Raw genomic sequence first — 26,736 nt, forward strand, 5'->3', positions numbered from 1 at the left:
AGGACAGTGGAGACAAACTCACACAGGGAGAGTCGCCCAACATCCCTCTCATCCTTTACTAAGCAACCACGTTCTACGCAGAGGATGCGGAAAAACTGGAGGATTCTGCACTGAAACTCTCTAGCACCTAGGAGACAAGCATCGCCGAGGCTGCGTGATCAGTCTCCAAAGTAAGAGGCAGCTCGGACGCGGAGCCGAGACAGCAGCATCTTGCTTCGCGAGAGACCCGCAACCAATGAGGGGCGCAGGAATCTGGACAGCCCGCCACTCCTCGGGTACCTTCACTTTCTGCCCTTAAGATTTGTCTTCTACGCATAGCGGTGCTCCACCTCCGGCCCCGGCCGCCCGCCGCGGGCGTCCGACCCACAGGACCCCGCTGGAGCCCCGCCTCCTGCCTCTTCCTCCGTCTCTGCTCATCACCTCTGCGCCTGCGCGACCGGAAAATTCGCGAAGGTTCCTGAAGCGAAACCGGTCGTTTCCGGAAGCCGGCAGACGCCCCAGACTTCGGACTGGTGGTTGCAACGCACCGTCTTGAGGTTGCCGGTTTTGGGGCCGGACTGGCACCGGTGGGGAAAGACATGGCCCTGCTGTGCTACAACCGGGGCTGCGGCCAGCGCTTCGATCCCGAGATCAATGCCGACGGTAAGAGACAAGCGCCGCCAGCCCTGCCTCCCCTCTCCACCTCCTATCGGGGGACGCCCTTGGGCCAGACGGTGTCCCGGGGTCCTCCCGCGAGCCGTCGCCGCGCTGCCCCGGCTCAGGCTCCCTCCCGGCCGCCCTGGGCTGCGCTGGGAGCCGCCAGCCGTGTCCTTTGTGCGCGGGGCCCCGGGGCCGGCGCCCGTAACGGTGTCTGCCGCCGCCGCAGCCCGCTGAGCCGCTCTCCCCGGGGCCGCACGTGTTTCCCAGCCGTGCTCTCACCCAGTGATTCGCCTGGGATGCAGCACCTCTGTACCCCCACGCGGGCTCTGTGGGGAAGCAGGAGGCAACCCGGTGCGACGGGTCTCGCTCGGAGGTTGATTTGCTGTGCATGAGAGTGGGTGTGTGACAGCCGGACGGACGGACGGACGGACGGGTGGGAGGGTTGGGCAGCGGGCGGGTTACCCTAGCATTTTAAGTTCGGCCTCGTGGTATTAGTATAAAAGTTGGTCTGAAAGCCTGCTGTCGGCGTGTTCGGTCGACCCCCTCTTACAAACTTACTTTCAAAAGAAAAAAGGTGCGCTTGGTTAGGACAATTGTCCTATATCTTGACGCTGTGAAGTTTTGATATACGCGCCCCAGTGGGTGATACATGGGTTCTCCTTTACTTGCTTAGTAGCCGTATTTGCGTTGGGTATTTTTGTTATGGCCGCCTAATTTTAATACCTTGCCATCTTCAGGATAACTGAATTATCTCCACTGGACCAACGTATAGAGTTAATGATGTAAAGTGACAGGTAGTGACTAGACCCGATGAAAAATGGAAAATGACCAATGAACTTCGATTGCGATTTGTGAAAGGGATAAAGAAGTAGCATTTATGGTGTTTTTTTCTATATGCCAGTCTATCACTTTATTGCACTATTTCATTTTAATCTTTACATTCCTATGAAGTATGCGTATTAGAGAAGCCAAGTTCAGCATGGTAGCAACATTGTTCTTCATTGTGAAAGAGATTAAATTCGATGCCTTTTAAAATCCTTTTCACCTTTGAGATGTCTGAAATATTTATCTTAGTGCACAGGTGAATTGGTGACATTTAAAATGGTAAGACCATTGGCAGGATTCTGAGGAAAAGATAAATCCAGTCTTTATACAATACTCAAGTTACTGTCATTGACAATTTTATATTAATATGAAGTTATTCACTGGGAAAATAGTGAGATTTCAGTGAATGATGTAATCGAGGAATGCAGGATTTTAAAGCCCTTTGTTATTGGTAGTCTGTGTAACAAGTAAGTTGTCTTAGTGTCTGCACAGTACTCTAAAAAGGCAAAAGGTTGATTGCTTCGTTGTACCGGACAATATGTTTGTTTATTTGTAGGGTGCTACATACCAGCATAAAATTAAGAGGTGATAAAGCCACATTTTGGAAGTTGGCTCTGTGCATGTGAAATGGTACAGTACTTAGGAAAGAGATGAGGGGAGACAGGAAAGTCAGAGGAGTGGACATTCTCAGGGATTGTGTGTGGTCAGCTACCAGATGCAGCTGGGAGCGCCAGTAAGGTAGCTGAAACTTTATTTGCTTTAGCAAATGGAGTTATTGTAGAGACTTAGAATAAATACTCCAAGGAAGTTGGTTGACTGAATGGAAAGTTAAGCAAATGGAGATAGGGAGTAGAAAACAAGAGTTAATGGCAAACTGTGGATTTGGTTAAGAGAGTTTTATACAATGGGAAAGGATTGACCTTATGTATTGACTAAAATAACGAGACTCCCTTCTAAGCTGTTAGGACATTTTAGTTTGAAACACAGCTAAATGAGTTTAAAGGAAACATGATTGGAAACTTGTATATGTTAAATAGTTACTCTGGAAAAAGTGCCACTTCACAAACAGTATTTTATTTAATCTGGTACGCATACGAGGAAACTGAAACAGCTACCAAGAGACAGAGGCAAAATTTGAGCCAGGGTCAGACCCACTGTTAAAAGCCCTTGGCTCTTAACCACTACAACTATAATGTTGTAGCTTCTTACCCATAAAATATTACTTTAAGCCAAACTGCTTATAAACTTTACATAGAGACTAGAGAGGAAAATGTCCATCTGCTTGTTATTTACTCTTGAAAGCAGTGAATTTCTGATGTTGTTCATACTATAATAATTGTATGGTTAAGACCTGATTCACTGCTGCTGCCGTTCTGCCAAAACTGACAGTTATTATTGTGCCTCTTGCTGTGTTACACGTTATGTGTTTTATGCCTCTGGCTATTTGTAAATTTGGTATTTAAAAATACTCTGTTCTCTGCTTTGGTTCCCCTCGCTCAACTTCATAGCCCTCTGCATATTCATGTCTACTTTTTTCCAGCCCTTAATTCCATTACTACCCTTAATTGATAGCTTAATTCTAATTCATGGGTGTACTTATTGTACCATGAAAATACTTGACACTTTGCATTCTCTAGCATATTATCTATGTAACACAACACCTGGTTACTAACTAAGGAAACCATATTGGTTATTAATACAGGGGTAGGGAGATTTCCTTACCAGGAATTAATCATTTTAAGGCAACACCAGGAATCAGAGGTTGTAGACAATTGAAAGCTAAGTAGGCATGAAGGTTGAGCAGAGTAGCCATATAAGAAAATAGTGCAGGTGTGGAGCTGACTTGTTTTTTCTAAGTTCATGGTTCCCTCAGGGAGTAAGTGTGTCTATTATCTTGTATTTTTTAGACATAATACTCCATGCTGCAAACTGTAATAAGCCCATTTTCATAAGAGTTAAGTAAAAATTGATGATGAGGAGGAGTATAAGGAAATAGAAAATCACAAATCATTGAAAATAGACTGTAGAACTTAAGTTTCTTTTTAATGAAGTTTGTGTCTAGGAGTTGACGCCTGTCTAGGAAACTTAAATTAGCAATTAGATATTAGCATCAGTTTTTAAAATTTTGAACCTGCTCTTATTTTTTTAGTAAGCCTTGGGTAACATGGATCAGTGCACGTAAAGAATACTTAACTCTTTTGCTGCGTTGATTTCAAGTTTTGTTTTCAAAATGTGTCAGAAATCCACAAAAAAACCAAAAAGTTGATATTTGACTATTTTATGCATTTAATAATAACAATTTGAGCTGCTTTATATATAAATGACATTATTTTTGTGTGTAAAAATTTTCTATTATTCTTGAGAAACACAAAAACAGAAAAATGTACATCTGTTTTCCTAAACTTTCTTTCTGGAAGTTTCTATCCACAGTCAGTGGATGGAAATACCCATTCAGATATATTTGACCATCATGGCAAAAGGGTTAAGTTTGATAGTATTTTTGAAAAAAACAGAATTGAAAGATGATAGCACAACCTTGGAGCTTGAGTTTGGTACTAAACAAATTTTACTATTAGGTTGATGCAAAAGTAATTGCGGTTTAAAAGGTTAAAAATAATGGCAAAAACTGCAGTTACTTTTGCAGCAACCTAATACAAAAATTAGTGGAATACAGAATGTAATTTGTTATATTTGAACTATTTTGTATTGTGTTTATCTATAGGTATCACTTTTGAATTGGAATTTTAACTTTTTTAATACAGTGTTATATTAAGCATAGTGTGTCATGCATCAAACTTGAGCAATAGTGAATATTTAAGGAAAAGAAAAGTATTACCTGAATTTGGGGAAAAGATTAAATATTAACACCTGAAGGAAATAATGATACTTCTTTATTAGAAAGTGACATTTTTTTCTTCTCTGTTTTTGACCAGATGCTTGCACATACCACCCAGGTGTTCCAGTTTTTCATGATGCATTAAAGGTAAGAACTTGATATATTTCAGTCTCTTCATATTTGCATAGTAAATTTAGATGTGTAATGCTAAATCTTTTATTTTTTCAGTTTGTGACTGCTTTCTTAATGACGGTTTTGGGGTGCTTTAAGCAAGTGCTCCACTAAAAGTAAAGAAACAGCAGATAGTGCTGTTAAGGTCTTCCAGTAATAAAATTGTTATTTCTGTCCCAGTCCTCATTTTTATATCCCTCGTTTCTTCACTTTCATAATTTTGAGGGGAAATAAAAGCAGTTGTATTGAATCTTAAATCTCTCAGTCTGTCATACAGCTGCTGTATAATAAGAGCAGCCCTGCATTTTAGGAAAGATTGTTATAAATACAGCGGTGCCAATATCAGGACAGACATGTAAGTTTACTGAAAAGAGATGCCACCTGTACTTCCTTGATGTTCTGGAGAATTAGAGAAATAATAGAATGTTTGACCAGATTTTTCATGGTGGGTTTATTGATCTTCTAAAATTTATGATAATATGGTACATTTTCCATTGTATATCTCAAAAGAAAATATTGCAGTATGGTTCTGCTGTGGTTTTAGATGCTGCTACTTGTTCTTAGGAACCTAAATAGTCTTAAATGTCTAAATATTGTTGATCCCCTTTGAGTTTCTAATTATACCTTTCAGAGACTAGTTGGACGTTTCTGGCATTTAACTTGTTAGCTAGCCAAGTATAAACAAAAATGTACAAGCAGCTAAGTTTATTTTAATCTGGTTACTAAGTGAGGAAAACGGAACAAACATTCCATAGGGCAAGTGGAGACCTAACTCCTGCTTAACATTTTTTTAGCGTTTTTAGAAATGTATGGGGATGGAAACTTGTTCTGTGGGAATATTTATCTTTGCAGGGTTGGGGGCATTGTGTTTTTCCTGGACTGCCATCTAGTCCGTGTTTATTTTTCTTACTGTACATTTTTCTTTTTTCTTTTAGTGTAATGTTTTCCTCCTGTCTCCTAACTGTGGACATACTTCACTTTTCAGGCTTTGGCTTCCTATTTTCTCTCATTTATTAGTTCATTTATTCCTTAAATGTCACTTCTAATGCCTATGACTTCTACAGCATAATTCCATTTATGTGTGTCATTGACAAACACAAACCAGTCTCTAAAGTGAACTCTTATGCCAAAAATAGCCTGCCTTTCAACTTTGCTGCTGCGAGTAATGATATCACTGACTTTCTAGTCATTCAGTCTATCGCTCTTTTTTACTACGCAACTCTTAATCATCAATCTTAATGATTTTACTTTGAAGTATTTTTGTTTCTTCTCTCATTCTACTGTTTATTATTATCTCCATAAACATTTCTTGAAGATCTGGAATTTACAAGACTGTTGGATTTCACAGCCCAGTAAATTTCAGACAAAAATTCAATTAGTGGACCAGCCCAGTGGCTAAGGTGGTTGGAGCACCGAGGTTGAGGTCGCCGGTTTGATTCCCACATGGGCCAGGGAGCTGCGCCTTCTACAGCTAAGATTGTGAACAACCGCTCTCCCTGGAGTTGGGCTGCCGTGAGCAGCCAGAGGTCAGCGTGAGCTGCTGTGTGCTGCTACGGGCTACTGTGTGCTGCCGTGGACTACCTTGTGCTGCCAGGAGCAACTAGTGGCCAACGTGAGTGGCTGGAAGCCAGTGAGAGCTGCCGTGAGCTGCTGTGAGCAGCCGACTGACCACTGGCTACCGACTGCCTCAGCCAGGAGGAGCGCAGGCTCATAATACCAGCGTGGGCCAGAGAGCTGTGTCCTACACAACGAGACTGAGGAACAGCGGCTTGCACCGGAGTGGGGGTGGGAGAAACAGAAGAAGGGAAAAAAAAAACAAATTCAATTAGTATAGTGTCTGTGGTTGCCAATTTTCTGTTTAACGAAGAAGTTAAACATTGCATTAATGAAAGAACATTTTAATACTCAAATTAGAAGAGAAATATTCAGAGAAAAGGACGATCCTTAAAAAAAGATAGCAATCTTATACTCACTTAAATTTATCATTTTCTCATTTTATGAGAACTACCATGGATCCCAGATTGGCATTTGAGATAACTGGTCTGTATCATGTATATATCCCAGTATTCCCAGAATACCTGATATAATTCTTCATATATGATTAAAACAATAAAGACTTTTCTTGTATAGAATAACTTCTCTGATGGCTATATTATCAATTTTATAAGACCCTGTATTTAAGATGATAACTTTTTATTTATATCTCAATTCAAAGTAAAAGAGGATTATATTTCAAAATAAAGGAAAATTTGAATTACAGCATATTTAACATCCTCTGTTAAAAAAAAAAAAACTTTAAGTACATATTGTGAAAAAAAAACACTGTCCAATTCTTCAAGCTGTGTATTGAGAAAAACAGTGAGGTCCAAATGGATATGTGCAAAGCTGGCCCTTAGTCTGTATTTGAGCCATCCTAAGTCTTGAGGCTGCTGGAATTATAGGTGACAACTTAAAGCCATTTTTGGTAAGCCAGTTTATATTTTGTTCAGTATTCACACACTGCATTACAATTTCTGTATTTTTATGCTTCTCACTAAAAAGATCATTTAGCTTACAAAGATCTAACAATGCTTAGTCTGCTGCTAATTAATCTGTGTTGTTCTGAAAATAGGTAGAAAGCTTATTGTTGAGGAACAGCTACAATAAGTTTGTTTAGAAACTGAATTATAATTATCTCTGACTTAATGGATTTTTAAAGTAAAGCACTTCACTTACTCCCCAGATCCTTTAAAATGTGCGAGTATGTTTTTAGAAATTATAAAATGTTCTATAAAAATCAATTACTATTTTTAATAGCAAAAGCAATTTCTGTTTCCCTTTTTTTTAAAAAAAAAAGTGACAATTTAACTTTTTATTTTTAATTTGGGAATATTGGTGAACAGTGTGTTTCTCCCAGGCCCATGAGCTCCAAGTCGTTGTCCTTCAGTCTCGTGGAGGGTGCAGCTCAGCTCCAAGTCCAGTCGTGGTTTTCAATCGATCTTTAGTTGCAGGGGTCACAGCCCACCATCCCATGTGGGAATTGATCCGGCAACCCTGTTGTTCTGACCTCACGCTCTAACCAACTGAGCCATCCAACTGTCCCCCTATTTTTAAGGTGCTTCCTTTCATGATAGATCATAACACACATCACTTCTAACATTGGTTAATTAGTTTTTTGTGTGTTTTTTTAAATCAGACTAAAAAGCATTTCACTTGATTAGCTGAATCATTTACAACATTTCAAAACTGAAATACATATATATGCAAGTCACTTTGGGATTCAAGGCGATAAGTGCAAATAAAGTGTTTTACTGGGTTGTGGTTCTCATGCAAATAATGTTTTCACTTTTTATTTTCTTATGTTTCACAGGGTTGGTCTTGCTGTAAGAGGAGAACAACTGATTTTTCTGATTTTCTAAGCATTGTAGTAAGTATTGGTTTTTTTTTCTAGATTATCTCCTAAAAACTCCATATTCTGGGAAGCTCCAAATTTAAGTTTAATTTTGGACATCTATTGACTAGTCCCTATTAATTTGCAGATAGTACCTTTCTTTTAAAATGGAGCTCACCTCCTTGCTACAGTGTTTACAATAGGAATTTTTCTGTTTTAGAGATTAAAGGTTTTAACGTATTACCCACTTGTTAATTTTGCTTTGTATTTGATGTGAGTAGTCCTGGAAGAACATCAAGAAGAAGGAAGGTGGTAGGCAAAAATTTAATGCATACTCAGTTAGGAACGATAATGTTTTACCAAATCTAAGATATCATCAAAGTGTATCATTCTTTTGTGTGCCCTTAAGAAAGAAAAGTAAAGCTGTTGATTAAATAACATGCCATTGATCTTATGATTTCAGAAATGTTAAAATTACATATTACTCAATGGAATATGGAAAAGGTAGCTGGCATTTATTGAATGTTTGCCACCTGCCAGATGTGCCAAGTATTCTATTGTTTTAATCCTCTCAGAAAATATCTTAAGTGCCATTATCTCCATTTACTGATGAAGAAACTGAGGTTAAAAAGACTAATTAACTTCCTCCAGGTATGTAGCTAGTAAGTAGCAGAACTAGGAATCAAATTGAGACCCTTTTTTATAAATAGTTTGTAGAATTCTCTTCGTAAGGTCTCCAGAGTTTGTTACCTATAAACAAGTTTATGCTACATTTAATAGTTAAGTAGATGTTTATGAAGTGTTTTACAAATATTTTTAATGCATTATTCAAATGTAATAACTCTTATAAAAATAACAAATTTGGAGTCCTATTTTTAGTTTCTTAAAATAAGTTAATGGGTTACAAGGGGAGAAAACATGCAATAGGTTTTATTAATAAAGAATTGAAAAATAGTACTACTTTCATGGCATGTGAAATAGATGATAGGATAACTCATAATGAGTACCTTTCACTAACAGGGCTGTACAAAAGGTAGACATAATAGTGAAAAGCCACCTGAGCCCGTCAAACCTGAAGTCAAGACTACTGAGAAGAAAGAACTATCTGAATTGAAACCCAAGTTTCAGGAGCACATCATTCAAGCCCCTAAACCAGTAGAAGCAATAAAGAGGCCAAGGTACATTTTTTACAGTTGCATATTATTGTCACATTATTGTTTATGGAATTTCCCTTTATGATTTGGAATATTACCATTTGTACCTTTTATGTAGTCACTAGCTATTGAACCATTTGATTTTCCTTTAGATAGACCTTTCCTTTATATCCCCCCCTCAGCTTGAGGACATGTACACAGTAAACTTCCTTGCTGATTTGCTCACTGTACCACTATAATTATGGCAGACTAGGGAAGCCATGCATCCTTCTTGTGCCAGGGCTTGTATCTTTTCTACTGTGGCATAGTAAAATTCTGTAAAGGAATTGTCCTTATCAGAGAATGAGTTTGAGTTGAAAAAGAATGTAGAGGTCCTCCCTTCCATTTTTCTACTGTTTCTTGAATATTTCCTAGGACGTTATTAACAGAAGAATATTTAAGTTTTCGTTCAAATAATTCTAGTGAAGAAGAATTTGCTTTTATTTCAAAGTGGTCAATTATATTGTTACTAAATCAGTGTATAATTTTCATGTGTATTGAGCCAAATTTTTATTTGTTCATATTTTGCCACTTAGAACAAGCCTAGTCACTCATCGTTTACTTTCAGATGCCCTGAAAACTGTTAATCTCATTATCACTGACAAGTTCTTTTTGTTTTAACTTTTAAAAATTTATTTTTCGATTACTTTTGACATACAATATTATATTAGTTGCAGGTGTACAAAACACATAGTGATTGAACATTTATGTATCTTACAGTGTGATAACCCCAAGAGTCTATTACCTGACAGTGTACCGTTATTACAATATTATTGACTATATTCCTTATGCTGTACTTTGCATCCCTGTGCCTTTTTTTATTCAGTTATACTTGACCTTCAGTATTATTTTGTATTAGTTTCATGTGTACAGCTTAGTAGTTAGACATTTATATAATTTATGAAGTGATCCTCCTAATACATCTGGTATCCACCTGACATTATACATAGTATTTACAATATTATTGACTGTATTCCCCATACTGTACTTTACATTATTTTGTTACTACCAATTTGTCCTTCTTAAACCCTTCACCTTTCTGATCCCATCTGGTAACCATCAGTTTGTTCTCTGTATCTATGAGTCTTTGTTTTGTTTCTTTATTTTGTCCTTTAGTTTCTACATATAAGTGAGATCATATGGTATTTGTTTTTCTCATTCTGACTTATTTCATTTAGTATAATACCCTTTAGGTCCATCCATGTTGTCGCAAATGGTAAGATTTCATTCCTTTTTATGGCAGAGTAGTAATCCATTGTGTACATGAGGTGTGATCATTTAAAATTTTTTAAATTTTAAAAAATTACTGCAGTAAAAGACACATTGCCATTAATCTCCGTCAAAATATTCCCTTTACCCCATAGTTCTTGCCACTTTCTGAAGTAGTTCTGCAAGTCCTCTTTCATGAGTATCTTTAGTTGAGCTATTGTGGCTGCATCGATGTCCTGAATCAATTCAAAACATTTTCCTTTCATAGTCATTTTGACTTTGGGGGAGAGCCAGATCCAGTGAAGAAGGTGGATGAGGACACACCGTAATGTTTTTATTTGACAGAAATTGCCGAACCAGAGCGATATGTGACATGGAGTGTTGTCATGATGGAGGATGAAATAAAGATACTCATGAAAGAGGACTTCCAGAACTGCTTCAGAAAGTGGCAAGAATGATGGAATAAGTATGATTGAAGTGAAGGGGAGTATTCTGAGGGGGTTTAATAGCAATGTGTCTTTTACTGTAATAAATTTTTTATATTTAAACATTCACTATCTTTTGATCACACCTGTATGTACCACATCTTTATTCAATCATCTGTTGTTGGGCATTTTGGTTGTTTCCATATCTTGGCTATTGTAAATAGCACTGCCGTTAACATAGGGGTGCACATATCTTTTTGAATTAGTGTTTTGGATTTCTTTGTATAAATACTCAGCAGTGGAGTTACTGAGTCATAAGGTAGTTCTACTGTTAATATTTTGAGGAACCTCCATACTGTTTTCCATAGTGTCTGCACCAATTTGCTAACCCGCCAACATGTGCCAGGGTTTCCTTTTTTCTACATCCTCGCCAACACTTGCTGTTTGTTGATTTATTGGTCATGGCCATTCTGACAGGTATGAAGTGATGATATCTCGTTTTTATTTGCATTTCTCTGAGTATTAGTGATGTTGAACAGCATTTTATATGTCTATTGGCCATTTGTATGTTCTCTTTGGAGCAATGTCTATTCAGGTCCTCTGCCCATTTGTTAAATGGATTGTCTTTTTTTGGTGTTGAGTTATATATAAGTTTTTTATAAATTTGAATATTAACCTCTTTTCAGATGTATTATTGATGAATATCTTCTCCCATTCAGTAGGATGTCTTTTCATTTTGTTGATGGTTTCCTTTACTGTGCAAAAACTTTTTAGTTTGATATAGTCCCATTTTTTTGTTGTTGTTTTTTTCCTTTTGTTTGTCTAGCCCAAGGAGATATATCAGTAAAAATATTACTAAGGGTAATCTCTGAGAATTTACTACTTATGTTTTCTTCTAGGAGTTTTATGGTTTTGGGTCTTACATTTAAGCCTTTAGTCCATTGTATTGTATACGGACTAAGAAGGTGCTCCAGTTTCGTTTTTCCGCATGTATCTTTCCAGTTTCCCCAGCACCAAATACTGAATAGACTGTTTTTTACCCCAATGTGTATTCTTGCTTCCTTTGCCATAGATTAAATGACCATATAGGCATGGATTTATTTCTGGGTTCTCTATTCTGTTCTATTGATCTATGTGTCTGTTTATATGCCAGTACCATGCTGTTTTGAGTACTATGGCCTAGTAGTATAGTTTGATATCAGGTAGCATGATACCTCCAGCTTTGCTCTTACTCAAGATTTCCATGGTTATCCGGGGTCTTTCATGCGTCCATATGAATTTTCAGATTATTTGTCCTGGTTTTGTGAAAAATGTCATTGGTGTTTTGTTAGGGATTGCGTTGAATCTATAGATTGCTTTGGGTAGCATGTATGTTTTATCTATATTCTTCCTGTCCATGAGATGTTATATGCTTTCTTTAATTTCTCTCTTCAGTGTCTTATAATTTTCCAAGTACAGGTCTTTTACTTCCTTCTTAAATTTATTCCTAGGTTGTTTTTTGTTTTTGTTTTGGGGGGGTGGGTTGTTTTTTGTTTGTTTGTTTTTTTGTTTTTTTGATGCAGTTGTAAATGGGATTGTTTTCTGAATTTCTCTTTCTGATAATTTATTGTTGCTATATAAAAATACAACAGATTTCTGAATATTAATTGTGTATCCTGCTACTTTACTAAATTCATTTATCCAGTTTTTATAGCTCTGGTGGAATCTGTAGGGTTTTCTATATATGGTATCATGTCATCTGCAAATAATGACAGTTTTACTTCCTCCTTTCCAACTTTTTTTTCTTGTCTGATTATTTTCTTGTCTGATTGCTGTGGTTGGGACTTCCAATACTATGTTGAATAAAAGTGGTAAAAATGGACATGCTTGCCTTTTTCCTGATCTTAAGGAGAATGGTTTTAGCTTTTCCCTATTAAGTATGATGTTAGCTGTGAGTTTGTCATATACGGCCTTTATTATGTTGAGATATGTTCCCTTTATCCCCACTTTACTGAGAGTTTTTATCATAAATGGATGCTGCATTTTGTCAGACGCTTTTTCTGCATTTGTTGATACAATCATTTGCTTTTTATTTTTCATTTTGTTTCTGTGGTATATCACGTTAATTGATTTGTGTATATTGAACCACCTTGCATCCCAGGAATAAATCCCACCTGTTCATGGTATATGATCTTTTCAATGTATTGTTGAATTTGGTTTGCTAAAACTTTGCTGAGGATTTTTGCATCTATGTCTGTCAGGGATCACTGACAAATTTTTAACGTGTTTGATTTAGATGGCATATCTGTTAAAGTACTTTTAAAATACCTGTTGATCATTTTGCAGTAGAATTACAGACTCCTCATACTCACTTTCTGATGAACTAGACCTTATTTTAATTTTACCTTCCCACACATGCATATTGGGTATCACTGTTACACAATGTTTTCTTCATGTTGCAGTTCAGTATTTTAGAACCAAAATACAGGAATTAAAAAACAGCTGGATTTTAACCTCAGATATGGTCCCTGTTGGTATTTTATTCACACTATGGACTTACTGTTTTCCTTTGTTTTTCTCTATTGCTCTTACTAAAATAAACTTACAGCATATTGAGTAATACCAGACCAAGATAAGAACCCTAAGAGACATTCCTATATTTATTTGTTCATTAACCAAACTTCTTAGAATGATTTTGTTCTATCTTCACCTTATTCATAAACACGAGAGACTTAATCGAATGCCTTGCTGGCTGATTTGCCCATTAAAAAAATTATCAGAAAAAGACAATTCTGGCATGGCTCATTCTTAAGTATTATAGTGAAGTCTATAATACTATAATTGACAATATGAGTTAATTTTGTCTTTTTAATGATGGACTACTGTTTTACTTAAGAGGAAGGAAAGAAATTAAATGTTTTATCCTAAATTCATTTGGAGGTATTGTAGAGATTATGAGGATGTAGGTTTTTACGTACTTTGTTAATACTTCCTACATCAGTAGTTTTATTTTATTAAAGGTGTAGAATAACCTAGGATTTCTATTTTTATTGCTCCATTTATTCTTAATACGTACTTACTGGCTGGCCTTAAAAAATTTTACATACAACACTTAACCATTATGAAACGTTAGGGGATACTGTTTTTACTGTATTTTTCAGCTGCACTAAAATTGCCTTGTGATACAACTGTATCTGAATTTATAGATGTGTATACCAGTGTGCACACAACATAATTTATCTCCACCAGTAGGAATATGGATTCACTTAGTACATATTTATTGCTTGTTTATTATATGCTCAGCATTTTACTCAGTCAAGGAATATAAAATTACATCATGGTCCCTTCCTTGGAGTTACTCATCTTGACAAACTTGGATTCCCACTGTTTATTTCCTTCCCATTTGCCCTACTGTTGAGTAATTTCATGTGTGAGCAATAACATGATTATTTGAGGCTTAATATTTTAATAGAATCTTTTCAGTTAAAGCTTAGCAATGTCGGTACATTGTAGTGGTTGTTTGTAAAATACTTTTTAATGGGAATAGTTCATTTACAAGGCATTTGGCCTCTTTTCATAATTAGACTCTTTAAGTATATTTATTTTTTAGTACAAAGAAATATTTTGGTGTATCAACAATGGTAATAAAGTTTCAAAATTCTCTAGCCCAGATGAACCAATGACAACCTTGGAATTAAAAGTATCTGCCTCCCTAAAACAAGCACTTGATAAACTTAAACTGTCATCAGGTAATGAAGAAAATAAGAAAGGTAAGATTTTGTTTCGTATTTTGCAATTTATTTTATATAATTAATTATTTAAAAGAGACAGGAACCATATAATTTACTGAATATAAATATGAAAAAGTAGCTAATTGTAGTAAAGAGCTTATTTTTGTTTTCTAAATGCTAGTAATACACAGAATGAATATGTGGTATATTCATAATGAGAGCCTGTTAATTAAAACTTTTTACTTTCTTTGATTCATTACTTTTTAACAGTGAATTAAATTTCTTTGATAATTGTAAATGTTTCATTTGTGCATGAGATAAAATATATTCAGTGTTATCTGATTCTATACCTGATACCATGGGAGGAAAGTACCTGTTCATGATTTCTCTTTTATAAGGTTAATATTGGATATAGTATTGTGTTATAGAAATGTGTCAGATATCATTTTGGGGATATAGGCAAAACCTAATCACAATAGTTGGTTTCTTATCACCTTTCTAAATACATTACCTGAAAGGTCACAGAGAAAACTTAGTTACTTAAACTTGTTTTAAAGTGTCAGAGGTTTTTTTTTATTTTTGTATTTAGATTATTTTTTTTTAAATTTGTGTTATGGAAAAGATTCCTTTTGAAGAATGGTACTCCAGTCAAGTGTTCTATTTTAATGTTTCTAATTGATTTTTTTTGTTTGTTTCAGACGAAGACAGTGATGAAATTAAGATTGGGACCTCATGTAAAAATGGAGGGTGTTCAAAGGTACGTATTGTAAAATTTGTGTTAAATCATGGAAGTAAAATTTTAATTTTGAAAAGAAAGTGCAATTTATTGACTCATTTCAACAAACATTTGCGTGCCTATACGTGTTGGGCACTATGCTATGAATTAGGGCTATGAACATGGATAAGAGACTATCTTTGAGGAGCATCATATCTGATAAAATGTTGGAAATAAATGTCATTCAGTCACATTTATTGAGCACTCAATATGTGCCAGGCGTTGTTTTGGAGCCTGGGGATACCGTATTAAAGCAAAAATCTCTGTTCTTGCGAGGCTGATCTAGTTTAGGAAGAAAAACAACAAATAGGTAATTGATTATGAATTCAGGTATTTATGAAGACAAGGAGATAGAGTGAAGAGATAGATTGTCAGAGAAGTCCTCTTTGAAGTGGTAACACAATCAGAAATCTGAATAATGTAGTGGATGAGTTATGTAAACCTTGGAGTAGATATGGGAGTAGTATCTATATCTTTCGAGCTTGTCTTTTAAAGAAATTATGAAAAAGATCAGTGTGGGGCTTGGTCAAGGATGTATAAGTAAGTGGTGGATAAGAGAGGTAGGCAAGATTATGGAGGTCCTTACAAGCTTCACGAGGGCTTTGGTCTTTGTTCTAAGTATAATGTGAAGCTATTAATTTGTTTTAGGAAGGGGTTTTAAAAATATGTCTTTGCTGCTAAGTTGCAAATATAGTAGGGCAGGAGTGGAATTGGAAGAAAGAAACCTTCTAGGATTGGAGAAGAGTGTGAAAGGCCAGGGAATGGGATTGGAGGGTATGTTTTTGAGAAGTGATTAAATGTGGGATATAATCACACATCTCAGTGAGGCTTTTTCCTACCTACTGTATGTTAAATATTATACCCTCCAACATTTCCACTCTCACTACGTTTTTCTGCATAGCACTTGTCACCTTATGACATACTACTTATTTTGCATATTTATTTTACTTGTGATCTGTTCAATCTGATGCAAGGTCTACAAGAAAAGGATGATTTTGTTTTGTTCTTTACTGTAATATGAATGCTTAGAGCAGTGCCTGGCACATGGTAAATGTATGTAGAATGAATGATATTTGGAAATGTTAGCAGGACTTAGTAAAGAACGGGAAGTAGTGGAAGGGGGCTTGTGGCTCTAGCGTCTAGGTGATCAGTGACACCATTAACAGAGAAGTAGAAGATGGGATTGGGGTGAGCAGGTTTGTAGTTTTCCCTAATGTTAAGTTTGAGATCACCTTGCTCATTTAGGAATGGAAACAAAAGTATTCATGTGTATAAGGTAGAAGTAGTAGATAAAAGAGAATGATTAATTCTTGGGGTAGTAGGGTAGTAGAGTAAGAGCAGATAGAAGGTATACCGAATGAATTTTGAAAAACAAATGACAGTTCTGTAAATGGACTAAAAAAGGAAAGGGTATCCCAAGCAGAGGTGATAGCAGTAGTATATAGCAAACAATAAATAGTTAATAATGGTACAGAATTTGCTGGTGTGATGTTGAGATTGAAAGAGATAGGTAAGGGCCAGATCCTGAAAGGCTTTTATAATGCTCAAAAGTTAGACTAGCATTTAGGTTATGGAGGCCATTAAAGAAATTTTTTAATCTTTTTCACTGAAATATAACATTTAAAAGTATCCAAATACAAGTTTATAAATCAAGGGATTTTCACAAAGTAGAGCCCTCTTTATGCCTACTCATTTCTTCTCCCAAAGACAACCACATTTTTCTATCAACGTAGATTAGTTTTGCCTATTTTTGAGCTTAATGTAAATAGAATCATAGGACAAATACCCTTGTGTCTGTTTTCCTTTGCTTAATTAAGTGTTAGCATTATCTTTGTTGCATATTTTATTAACATAGTGTGTTCACTTTCATTGTTTTAAAACATGCCGTTTGAATGTGCCAATCAGTTTATCGTTTCTGCTGTCCTTTAAATTTATTTTTGATTAAATATACTGTGAACATTTTGTGCATGACCTTTGGGACATTTACACATTCCTATTAGAGATATAACTGGAAATGGAATTGCTGGATTATAATGTGTATATTTTCAGATATTTCCACATAGTTTTCCAAAGTGATTGTATTTACACTCCTACCAGCAGTTTATGTGGCTGGTTTAATTTGTTCTACACCAGTCTTATGTTTTTACCATTCTGGTGAGTGTGTAGTGTTCCCATTGTGGTTTTAATTTGCATTTTCGAGATGATTAGATTGAATGCCTTTCTGTATGTTTATTGGCCATTTGGATAGCTTTTGTGGCATGTCCAAAATTGGTTACCTATCTTTTTATTAAGTTAGTTTTTTCTTATTGATTTTAGCAATTCTTTATTTTTTAGCTAAAAGTTCTTTGTCAGAGAGAGACACTGTACATTTTAACAGTCTTAATAATGGCTTTTGATAAACGAAGGTGCCTTAATTTTAATAAAATCCAGTTTGTCCATCTTTTCCTTTATGACCAGTGCTTTGTGTGTCCTATTTAAGAACTGTGCTTACTTTAGGGCCTTGAATTAGAATGTTAGTATAGCCTCATTACCTAAAATCTTCTAATGATCATGAGGAAGATTAGCGAATTAAACTGATACATATTTTTAAGTCAAATTGACAGTTTTGTGATAGACTACATATGGATGGAGGAAGAGGAAAAATTAAAGAGGACTTACAGAATTTTGCTTTGGGAGACTGGATATGGTGCCATCAAATAAGGTGGAAAGACAAATAGATTTGGGGGGGTAACAGTGATAAATTCAGAATCTAGCATATTGAGTTTCATGTACTTATGGAATATCTTTAAGAGATACACACACTCAGTACTTTGGATTTACAAAAAGTGAACATACAGAATTTTATTTCCTGTACTTGTAGATGGTTGCAATAAATACCCAAGTAGAGAGAAAAGTGTACTACTGGCTGCATCTGTGTTTTATTAACATACCTTTTTGTGAATTCATCTGTAGAGCCTTCACCTACAGCAGCAGCAATAGGGCCCAGATCTTCCAGACAAACCCTGGATATATACAGAGGGTGCCAAAAATGGATACACATTTTAAGAAAGGAAAAAACTATTAAAATTGTAATAATATATACCAATAAAAAATGAATACAAGTCACGTTTGACTTCTGCAGTTACAAAAGGTGCTCAAAGTAGTTACCATCAGCATCCAGACAATTTTGATTACGGCATACTACTGCTTGAGCAACGTTGACCAAAGTGTCCACTTGTATCGCTGCTCATGCTGTTCAAGTTTCTTCACACAGTACTATGCGCCTCAAACTTATCGCAAATGCGTGCAGTTATTAGGCGTGTTGGAGGTTCTGTTGCATATTCACTCCTCCATTGTCATTGTATTTCCACAATGTTCTCGAATTTCAAATACCACTTCAAATAATGTTGCACTCCTAGAACGACAGCTGTGCTTCCACCATTGTCTTTGACTTTCCTGCCTGTCTCTTGGTGACTTTTGATTAATGCCATTTTTTGAGCGAACTGTCAAACTACACATTGCTACTGTAATTCAATTCAACTTTGGAAAGTAATACATAGATAACATCTCTTAAAATCTGTATACACTTTTTTGGCACCTCCGGGGGTTGGTGTGTGTGTGTGTGTGTGTGTGTGTGTGTGTCTGTCTGTCTGTCTGTCTGTCTGTAGTTCATTTTTTTCCTTCATAAGGATAAGAAATCATCACTCTAGAACTTACAGATTTGCTTATTAGATTTTCCATATTAATTCATAATGCCCATACGGAGTTGATGGACACAAATCATGCTGTAACTATTTCTGTTGAGATTACAAATCTCTTGGTTTTAATGTTGTATTATAAATTAAAATACCTGAATAAGCTTGGATGTGACCTAATACCCAAAAGTCTGAAAGCATCTTTAATACATCTTATTGCCTACTTTTCTATTTGCCTTTTTCATAGGGAACTGGCACTTAAGCATATACAAAAAGAAGCCATTTTTCATTTCTTATTGGAATGGCCTAGGGTGACTTTATGAATGTTCTAGGTAATTTTTGTTATTTCTTGAGCATTTTCATAATTCATAGAGGTCACCAATACTAGATGTGTATGAAACATAACACTGAGATATGAAGCTAATTTTTTTCTCTCTTTTAGACATATCAGGATCTACAGAGTCTAGAAGAAGTCTGTGTGTATCATTCTGGAGTACCTATTTTCCATGAAGGGTAACTTATACATGACTAATTAAAACTTTCATGGTAGAGGGTAGAAAAGTTAATATTCCTTTAAACATTATTTGCCATGCATTTTAATTAGTTTATTTACATTGTCTTATAATCTTTACAATATCCCAGAAATGTGGGTTTTGTCTTCTTTTTACACGTGAGAAACTGACACAATATCATAGTTAAGTGGCCATTGTGATTCAAACTATGTTTTCTTCTTATTCCATTATATTTCAACGTGATACTCTGGGTTGAATAGTATTTTGTTTGAAGGACTGTCCTGCGCATTGTAGGACATTGAGAATTTTTGACCCTGAGGCACTAAGACACCAACATTGTGGCATCCAAGAAAACCCATACTTTTCTACAGCCCTCTGTTGAGAGCCTCTCTTCTATGTTACCCTGTAGTTTATAAAAACACAGTACCATGTTAAAATCTTCCACTCTGTTTCCAGTGTCCTTCAGAATTCAAACCGAAAGTTTTACTGTGTAATTTTTGTCTTCCAGTATTAGATTTTTCACAATAGTGGGTTTTGCTTACTTTGGGACTGTCCTTCACAAGATGTATATACATTATTTTTCAGTTTGTTTGCATGTTCTCACTTTCCTGGGTTATTCGAATGTGAGGATTTTAAATCTTTGGTCATATTACTTTTTGGTAGCTTCGTGAGGACACAGGAATGTGAGCTATTGGTAAAAAACTGATTGAGAATTATGTGATGGTTTTAAGTTTCTTTATTCAAGAACTCCAGAATTGCTATAATTGGCATTCTGGTTTTAAAATTATTAGCCTGCTGATAGTTTTAATAGGTAACTTAGACACTTGTAAGATACTGAAGTTGCACACTTATTTATTGAATTTTTTAACTACACGTGTCTCTATAATACTTCTGGGCTTAATTGGTTGTGAGATTTTATTTCTGAAAATCTCCTTTGATTTTTTTTAAAGGATGAAATACTGGAGCTGTTGTAGAAGAAAAACTTCTGATTTTAATACATTTTTAGCCCAAGAGGGCTGTACAACAGGGAAACATGTGTGGACTGCAAAGGATACGGTAAGTAACCTTTTCAAAATAACACATTACGGTGTATTCAGCTGAGTCATTCTTAAAAGATTTTAGATTATTCTGTCTTCAGATTTTAAAAAAAGTTTTTCTCTCCCTCATATAGTAAAGTTTTGATGGGTCTTAAAAAAAAAAATAAAAAAAAAAAACTGAAATTAAGGGCAAGCTCCAGAGCATGATCAAAATAGCCATTGTGTATTTCCATGCAAGCATATAGGTTTTTGTGAAATACTTAAGCCTATCATAATTGGAACATATTTTCTGTAATTCCATGGCCTATTCCCACCTTTTGTTTTATAAAAAGCACTTTTCTACTCATTTGATGTTATTGATCACTTAGACCTATGATTTTCTTTTGGCCACTTAGAACTTCATTTAGCCATTTACAGATGCACAAACACTTCAATCTAGTTGCCAGAGAGGAGGATTGCAGACTTGTTTATTGAAATTGTTTTGAAAGTCTCTGCTTGCTACAGGAAGTCTATCAACAGAAAAAAGAAAGCATCAGTTTCTACTTCCCTGGACAGTTTTTAAAAAGACTTGTGATTCTGTATATAATTTCCCCAAATCCCATTAAGTTGTAAGAAGGAAAGCAATTTATTACTAAATAAGTGCTTGATATCTATTAATGTGTTTTCTAATAAATTATTTTTATGTGTTGTATTTGGCATTAATAACCCCAAGGCAATGAACTCTTCAGCATATGTGTCTTTTAACTTCTAAAATAATTGTAAATTTTCACATTGCTTTAGGGATTCATATTCTACATTTGAGTATTCTATAATTTCCAATTTTTAATAGCACGTGGTTGGAGATTATAAATACACCCCTCAAGTTATAATAATTCATCTACCACGAAACTTCTAGGAATGTTTTATTAGCAAAAAAGGAAGTCTCCCTGTAATTTCTCCGTGTTCCAAAAGATTGAAATACTTAGTTTGAAAACATAAATTGTTGTTTTCTGTTATATGCAAAAGTTTTCAGACTATAATTCTTGATGAAATGTTTTTGTTATTTTTTAATGCATGCACTTACCAAGTATTAAGTGTCTAAGCCAGTAGTAGCTAGGAGCAAAAAAAATTTAAGTGATACAAGAAATCACTTAAATTTAGTACAATTGTACCAAAATGTAAATACTGTTTTTTACAGCAGGAGTGCCTTATAGTTTCCTGCATGATGTGACTAACCCTCATTATAAAACAAATCAGTTTGTCTTTTTCTTCAAAATATTACTGATATAGCAATGTAACACCGATAGGTAATAATTATTTCGATAATAGTAATCAAAATATTGCTTCCACGAATTCTTTTTTTCTGCATGTATTATGAGAGGAAAATGAGTATTCAATAACAATAGCAGGTTCCAATTTGTAGAAAATAAATGGAAGATTCCTTGCATGAGGTTAAGATATTGTCTGGTGTATCCCCCTAAGCAAATGTCTTTCTCACTTCAATCTTCAAAGAATGTTTTTATGACTGTACTTAGTGGATTGTGGAGTGTTAAAATTGGAGAAAGTTTCGTAGGGAGTTCTTAAATTGCATTTTTCAGTGTATATTAATACTGTGGCCCTAAAAGAAAAAAATCAAATGGAAGGAATAAGTGTGTTATCAAATCATAAAACTATAAAATATTCTTTGTATTATGATATATTTTGTTTAAACTTCTTGATGATAACTATAGAAGTTTGCCTTTAAAAACGTTAAGGGCTCAGTAGCACCTGGTAATTCTTCCCAATTAGACTCATCAAATTCCTCTTACAAAGAGGTTAATTATGTGCCACTTTGTAGATCCATAAAGTTTGTCTTATATTACAGGGGAAGAAAGTTGTTCCATGTAGACATGACTGGCATCAGACTGGGGGTGAAGTCACCATTTCAGTATATGCTAAGAATTCACTTCCAGAACTTAGTCAAGTAGTAGCAAATAGTACATTGGTAAGTACACTAAATATCTCTCAGTAAAATTGTCTTTATACATTATTAGTTATGTTAATGTAATACTGTTCTTGCTTGAGCTGATTTTAAGATAAGATCTTTTAATCTTTCCCATTTGAAAAAATTTTGAAATTAGTTTCACAGAAGTTATTTTAAATGAAAATTTGTGCATAATAAAGTTATTTCTAAAGCATTCTGGAGATACTGTAGTAGCCTAGAAGATTTATCAAATAATACAGTACTTAGTTCTCAGTGTGAAAATTCAAGTTAATTTTTCTTTTTCCGTTAATGGTTTTCTCAAGTAAAAAATTACAATGTTGGCAATTTCCTAAAATAGCTTAAATGATTTTTATCAATATTTTCTTTTTTATAATTGTTTTATGTCAAACCTTCAATTTGGATTTGCTCACTCAACTTTCTGTATCTTTTTCAGTTAAATGTACACATTGTATTTGAAGGCGAGAAGGAATTTCATCAAAATGTGAAATTATGGGGTGTAAGTATTAATCCAGCAGAATTTTGTCTTATAATTTAAAATACCATTTATATAATAAAAGGCAGTACTTTAATAATTGATGCAAAGTAGGTATATAACTTACCACAAAGTTGAAATCTAGGTGTTGAATTGGCATTAGAGACTTAGATTTTTGATTATTATCATAAGACCAGTATTTTCCTCTAAAACTAATAAAACTACACAGGTTTACTGTAATTCTCTTTAATGTGTTGCAGGTGATTGATGTAAAGCGAAGTTACGTAACTATGACTGCAACAAAGATTGAGATCACCATGAGAAAAGCTGAACCTATGCAGTGGGCAAGCCTTGAATTGCCTGCAACCAAAAACCAGCAAAAACAAAAAGAAGATAAAGCAGAATAAGTTGAGAGGGAATAAAAAGTGATTGCCTATTTCAGAATTCTTAGTATGTGGTGATGTGGTGGCTTGCTGCTGTAATCTTTTGTTCTGTTAATGTTACTGTTGAATCTGGTGTTTCAGGGTCAACAGTAGGTTCTTAAAAGCCAAAGTCATTTTATCTTTTTGTGCCTCCCATTTTCCTTTTGAGTTACCTAAGATTGATTATTCATTTCTTCTCCCTTAGTTGTGTCCTATACTTGAAGAAGCTACAAAATAGCTCATAAACAGTTACAGTATTTCTCAGTGTAATATTATGTTAAGCCAAGAAACAAAATAACATTTGTTCACTTCTTTCTATTCCATAATTAGTAAAGCAAGATGGAATGTCAAAATTTTAATTAGTTTTTTCATGAGTTTGTGTTCCTATGATACTTGAAAGTCTTTAAAGAAGAGATAAAGCTCTGCAATATTTTTTCCACTCGGGACAGTTACTTTCTGTGGGAGGTTTAATTCTGAGGTAGTGTAGTAAGAGGAATATGTGCATTGATTAACAAATTAGAATTTGTTTACAACTAATTGAAATAAAAAACTATATCAATACCTATATTACTTGCCAAGCAGTATGATTTAAGAGTATAAGAAACAAAGGTATAGAGGTGTCAATTTGATTAAAATTTACCATTTTATAAAACTAAGCAATAATGTTAAATATCTCTTTATTATTTATAAGGTCTTGGTATGATGTTATGACTAAATTGTATCTGAATTATAGCTACACCCTCTTACAATCTTTAATTACATATAAAGAGAAATTAAATACATATCTGGCCTCCCTGATGGAATACTATAAAATTATAGACTAAAAGGCTTACGGAAATACATTAGAGTATCAGAAAACGATTTAAGCTTTGCTTTATGACAACATGTTAAATAAATAAAATAGCTTAATTGTTTTGGAGGTTTTTTTAGGTTTTCATGAACAGTTTCACAATTCTAGGTGAATGTTGATTATATATTGTACTTCATTAAATACGTATCACAGAATGCGATTATTTATGCTAATTGAACCCATTAAAGGATAAGTTAACTTTTTGAGGTAATGCAGAGCTCACAAAGAAAATGAAAAATAAGAAATGTTATGAAGTCCAAAACTCTCATAGAACTTAATAAATCTGGGCATGAATTATGCTTATGTAGATTAAAATAATTATTTGCTAAGCCCCTTCAGTGTTTTGCTTTTCTTGGTATTAATGGAATTTTTGTAAAGGAAAATTTGCAGACTAAAATTTTAAAGAGTTAGTATATCTCATTCTACAACCCTTATTTAGTAAATAGCTATTAGATATGTAATTATTAAATGGTTTTGCTCTGTTACAAGATATAAAAAATCTGTCAACCAGGCTTGCGTGACATTAAAATACCATGGCAAGAAATTTTTGGCAATAAAAATTGGACCCAAATAGAGTACATAGGTTTATAATACTTGAGTTGTATTTAAATTTTTAAAAGTTGATGTTTCTTAATTGAGGAACCTGAGCCCATTTGGAGACATGAAATCTTTATTGTTTAGGGAAGAGGTTGATACTTGGTGTCAGGTAATGATTAATGTAACCTTTTTTAATGTTTCCTTCTTGCGGCAATATCTCATGTGCTATTGAATTATTATTTAACGTAAGTGGATTTTATACCTAATCGTTAGTTAAAAGGACAGACTGTTGTTGTTTTTTTAAGATGTAGCTTACATATTTAATCTAGTTGCATTAGTGACCCTTTATTTACTTTCTTATTTCTGTGTACCTCTGAGTTTGTTTCCCAGATAAAAATCTAAATGATATTTATCTTTGACTCATACATGAAGAGACACAGTTATAATTAGGTAGAGTATTTTTACATTTTACAATCTGTCATAAAAATAAAAGTGATTAGCTTTATTGAGTTGTTTCTCTAGAAATATGCTTTGTCTTTCTCAGCATTCAGAGTAATTACTATAGCAAAGCAGTCAAAGCTAGGTTTATCATACCCTTTGTAAACTAATGACAGCTAAACTAACCATGGTAAACAAAATACTATTTTCTTGCCTAGTATGTTTGCTAGGATAAAGTAAGTTCCTAAGAGGTTGAGCTTTTATTTATTTTTTGATCTCTTATTTTTAGATTTACAGACGAGTTGAAAAAAAAATACTGAGTTCTTTATATCCTATATTAACCTTCCCCTTATGTTTAAAATCTTACATAACCATAGAACATTTGCAAAACTAAGAATTAGTCTTCGTAGAATACTATTAACTAAACTAGAACATTAATTTTGACCATCTGTTTTTAGTGGAACACTATTACAGAATGCCGTGTTTCCCTGAAAATAAGACCTAGCCGGACCATCAGCTCTAACGCGTCTTTTGGAGCAAAAATTTATATAAGACCCGGTCTTATATTAAAATAATATAATATGATGTAAGACCGGGTCTTATATTAGTTTTTGCTCCAAAAGACGCGTTAGAGCTGATGGTCCGGCTAGGTCTTATTTTTAGGGAAATATGGTAGTTCTTGAGACCTATTTTTTTTGTGTGTGTGATCAAGCTAGGAATTTATAAACCATTAAAAATACAAATTGAAGTCAGTTTACCATAGACAAGCGTTTATAGGTCCATGATGTAATTTCTTGTAACCATTAACTGGCAAAGGACAGTAATGATCTATTTTATTAGAATTTATATTTTATGCCATAGATTTTAATTATTAAGTATAACTTGTTTGGATTTCTTTAGACAGTTCTTCAGCCATAGAAAGGTAAAGAGACCCTTAGAGATTTCTTGCAAATATTTTAAGGTGACTGGATTATTGCTCTGCCACCCTTGCTTTAAAAAAATAAAAATAAGTCATTCATTCCCCAGCCTGAAAGTGGTTGTCATGCATACACTCACAATAAATAAATATTGTAAAGCTCATTTATGAGGTCTGGTGTCAGTTTTAGAGCATTTGGGTGTGTACACTAACTTTTTCTTAACAGCCAGGTATTTTCAAGTTATCTGTTAGAATATTAACAGGGTTTTTGTTTGTTTTGTTGCAAATTATTTTGGTCTAGCACTCAAACTTGGTATTTGTTGTGATTCTTTTGCTTATATCATAATTTCATATCCTCAGTTCTGAAATGGAAGCTAAGTCCATCTTGATTTTAGATTTTGTTAATCACTGTTTTCTTTCATTTCTTTTAATTGTTGGGTAGCTGGGAAGTTGGGTTTTTTACCTGATTGCACCTTTTTTTTTGAAGATTTTTATTAAAAATATAGTGACCATACAATATTATATTAGTTTCAAATGTACATAATAGTTATTCATTTATATATCTAAAAAAGTAATCACCATGACAAATCCAGCAACCGTTTGGCACCGTACCATGCTATCACAATATTGACTATATTCCCCATGCTGTATATTACATCCCCATGACTTACGTGTTTTATACCTGGAAATTTAGAACACTTACTGCCCTTCACCTTTTTCCTCCTTTTTAATTTTTCAGTTACAATTGACATTCAATATTAT

At 34.5% G+C, this 26,736-nt stretch overlaps 1 protein-coding gene across 1 annotated transcript; it reads left to right on the forward strand.

Moving 5' to 3' along the window:
- Positions 1-430: 430 nt before the first annotated feature.
- Positions 431-25,129, forward strand: CHORDC1 (cysteine and histidine rich domain containing 1). Its single transcript, XM_019739638.2, has 11 exons — positions 431-642; positions 4,398-4,447; positions 7,821-7,877; positions 8,862-9,019; positions 14,314-14,417; positions 15,077-15,135; positions 19,270-19,340; positions 20,290-20,395; positions 22,220-22,339; positions 22,773-22,835; positions 23,072-25,129. Exons 1-11 carry the CDS (start codon positions 579-581, stop codon positions 23,216-23,218), a joined length of 999 nt encoding a protein of 332 aa, XP_019595197.2. The 5' UTR covers positions 431-578; the 3' UTR covers positions 23,219-25,129.
- The last annotated feature ends 1,607 nt before the right edge of the window (positions 25,130-26,736 follow it).

The sequence above is a fragment of the Rhinolophus sinicus genome, linkage group LG06 (genome assembly GCF_036562045.2).
Source record: "Rhinolophus sinicus isolate RSC01 linkage group LG06, ASM3656204v1, whole genome shotgun sequence".
NCBI lineage: Eukaryota > Metazoa > Chordata > Mammalia > Chiroptera > Rhinolophidae > Rhinolophus > Rhinolophus sinicus.

Coding starts and splice junctions, on each gene's coding strand:
- CHORDC1 (XM_019739638.2), top strand. CDS start 579: ATGGCCCTGCTGTGCTACAACCGGGGCTGCGGCCAGCGCTTCGATCCC. Junction 9,020..14,313: donor GAAGCAATAAAGAGGCCAAG/GTACATTTTTTA, acceptor AAAATTCTCTAG/CCCAGATGAACCAATGACAA. Junction 15,136..19,269: donor AAAATGGAGGGTGTTCAAAG/GTACGTATTGTA, acceptor TCTCTCTTTTAG/ACATATCAGGATCTACAGAG.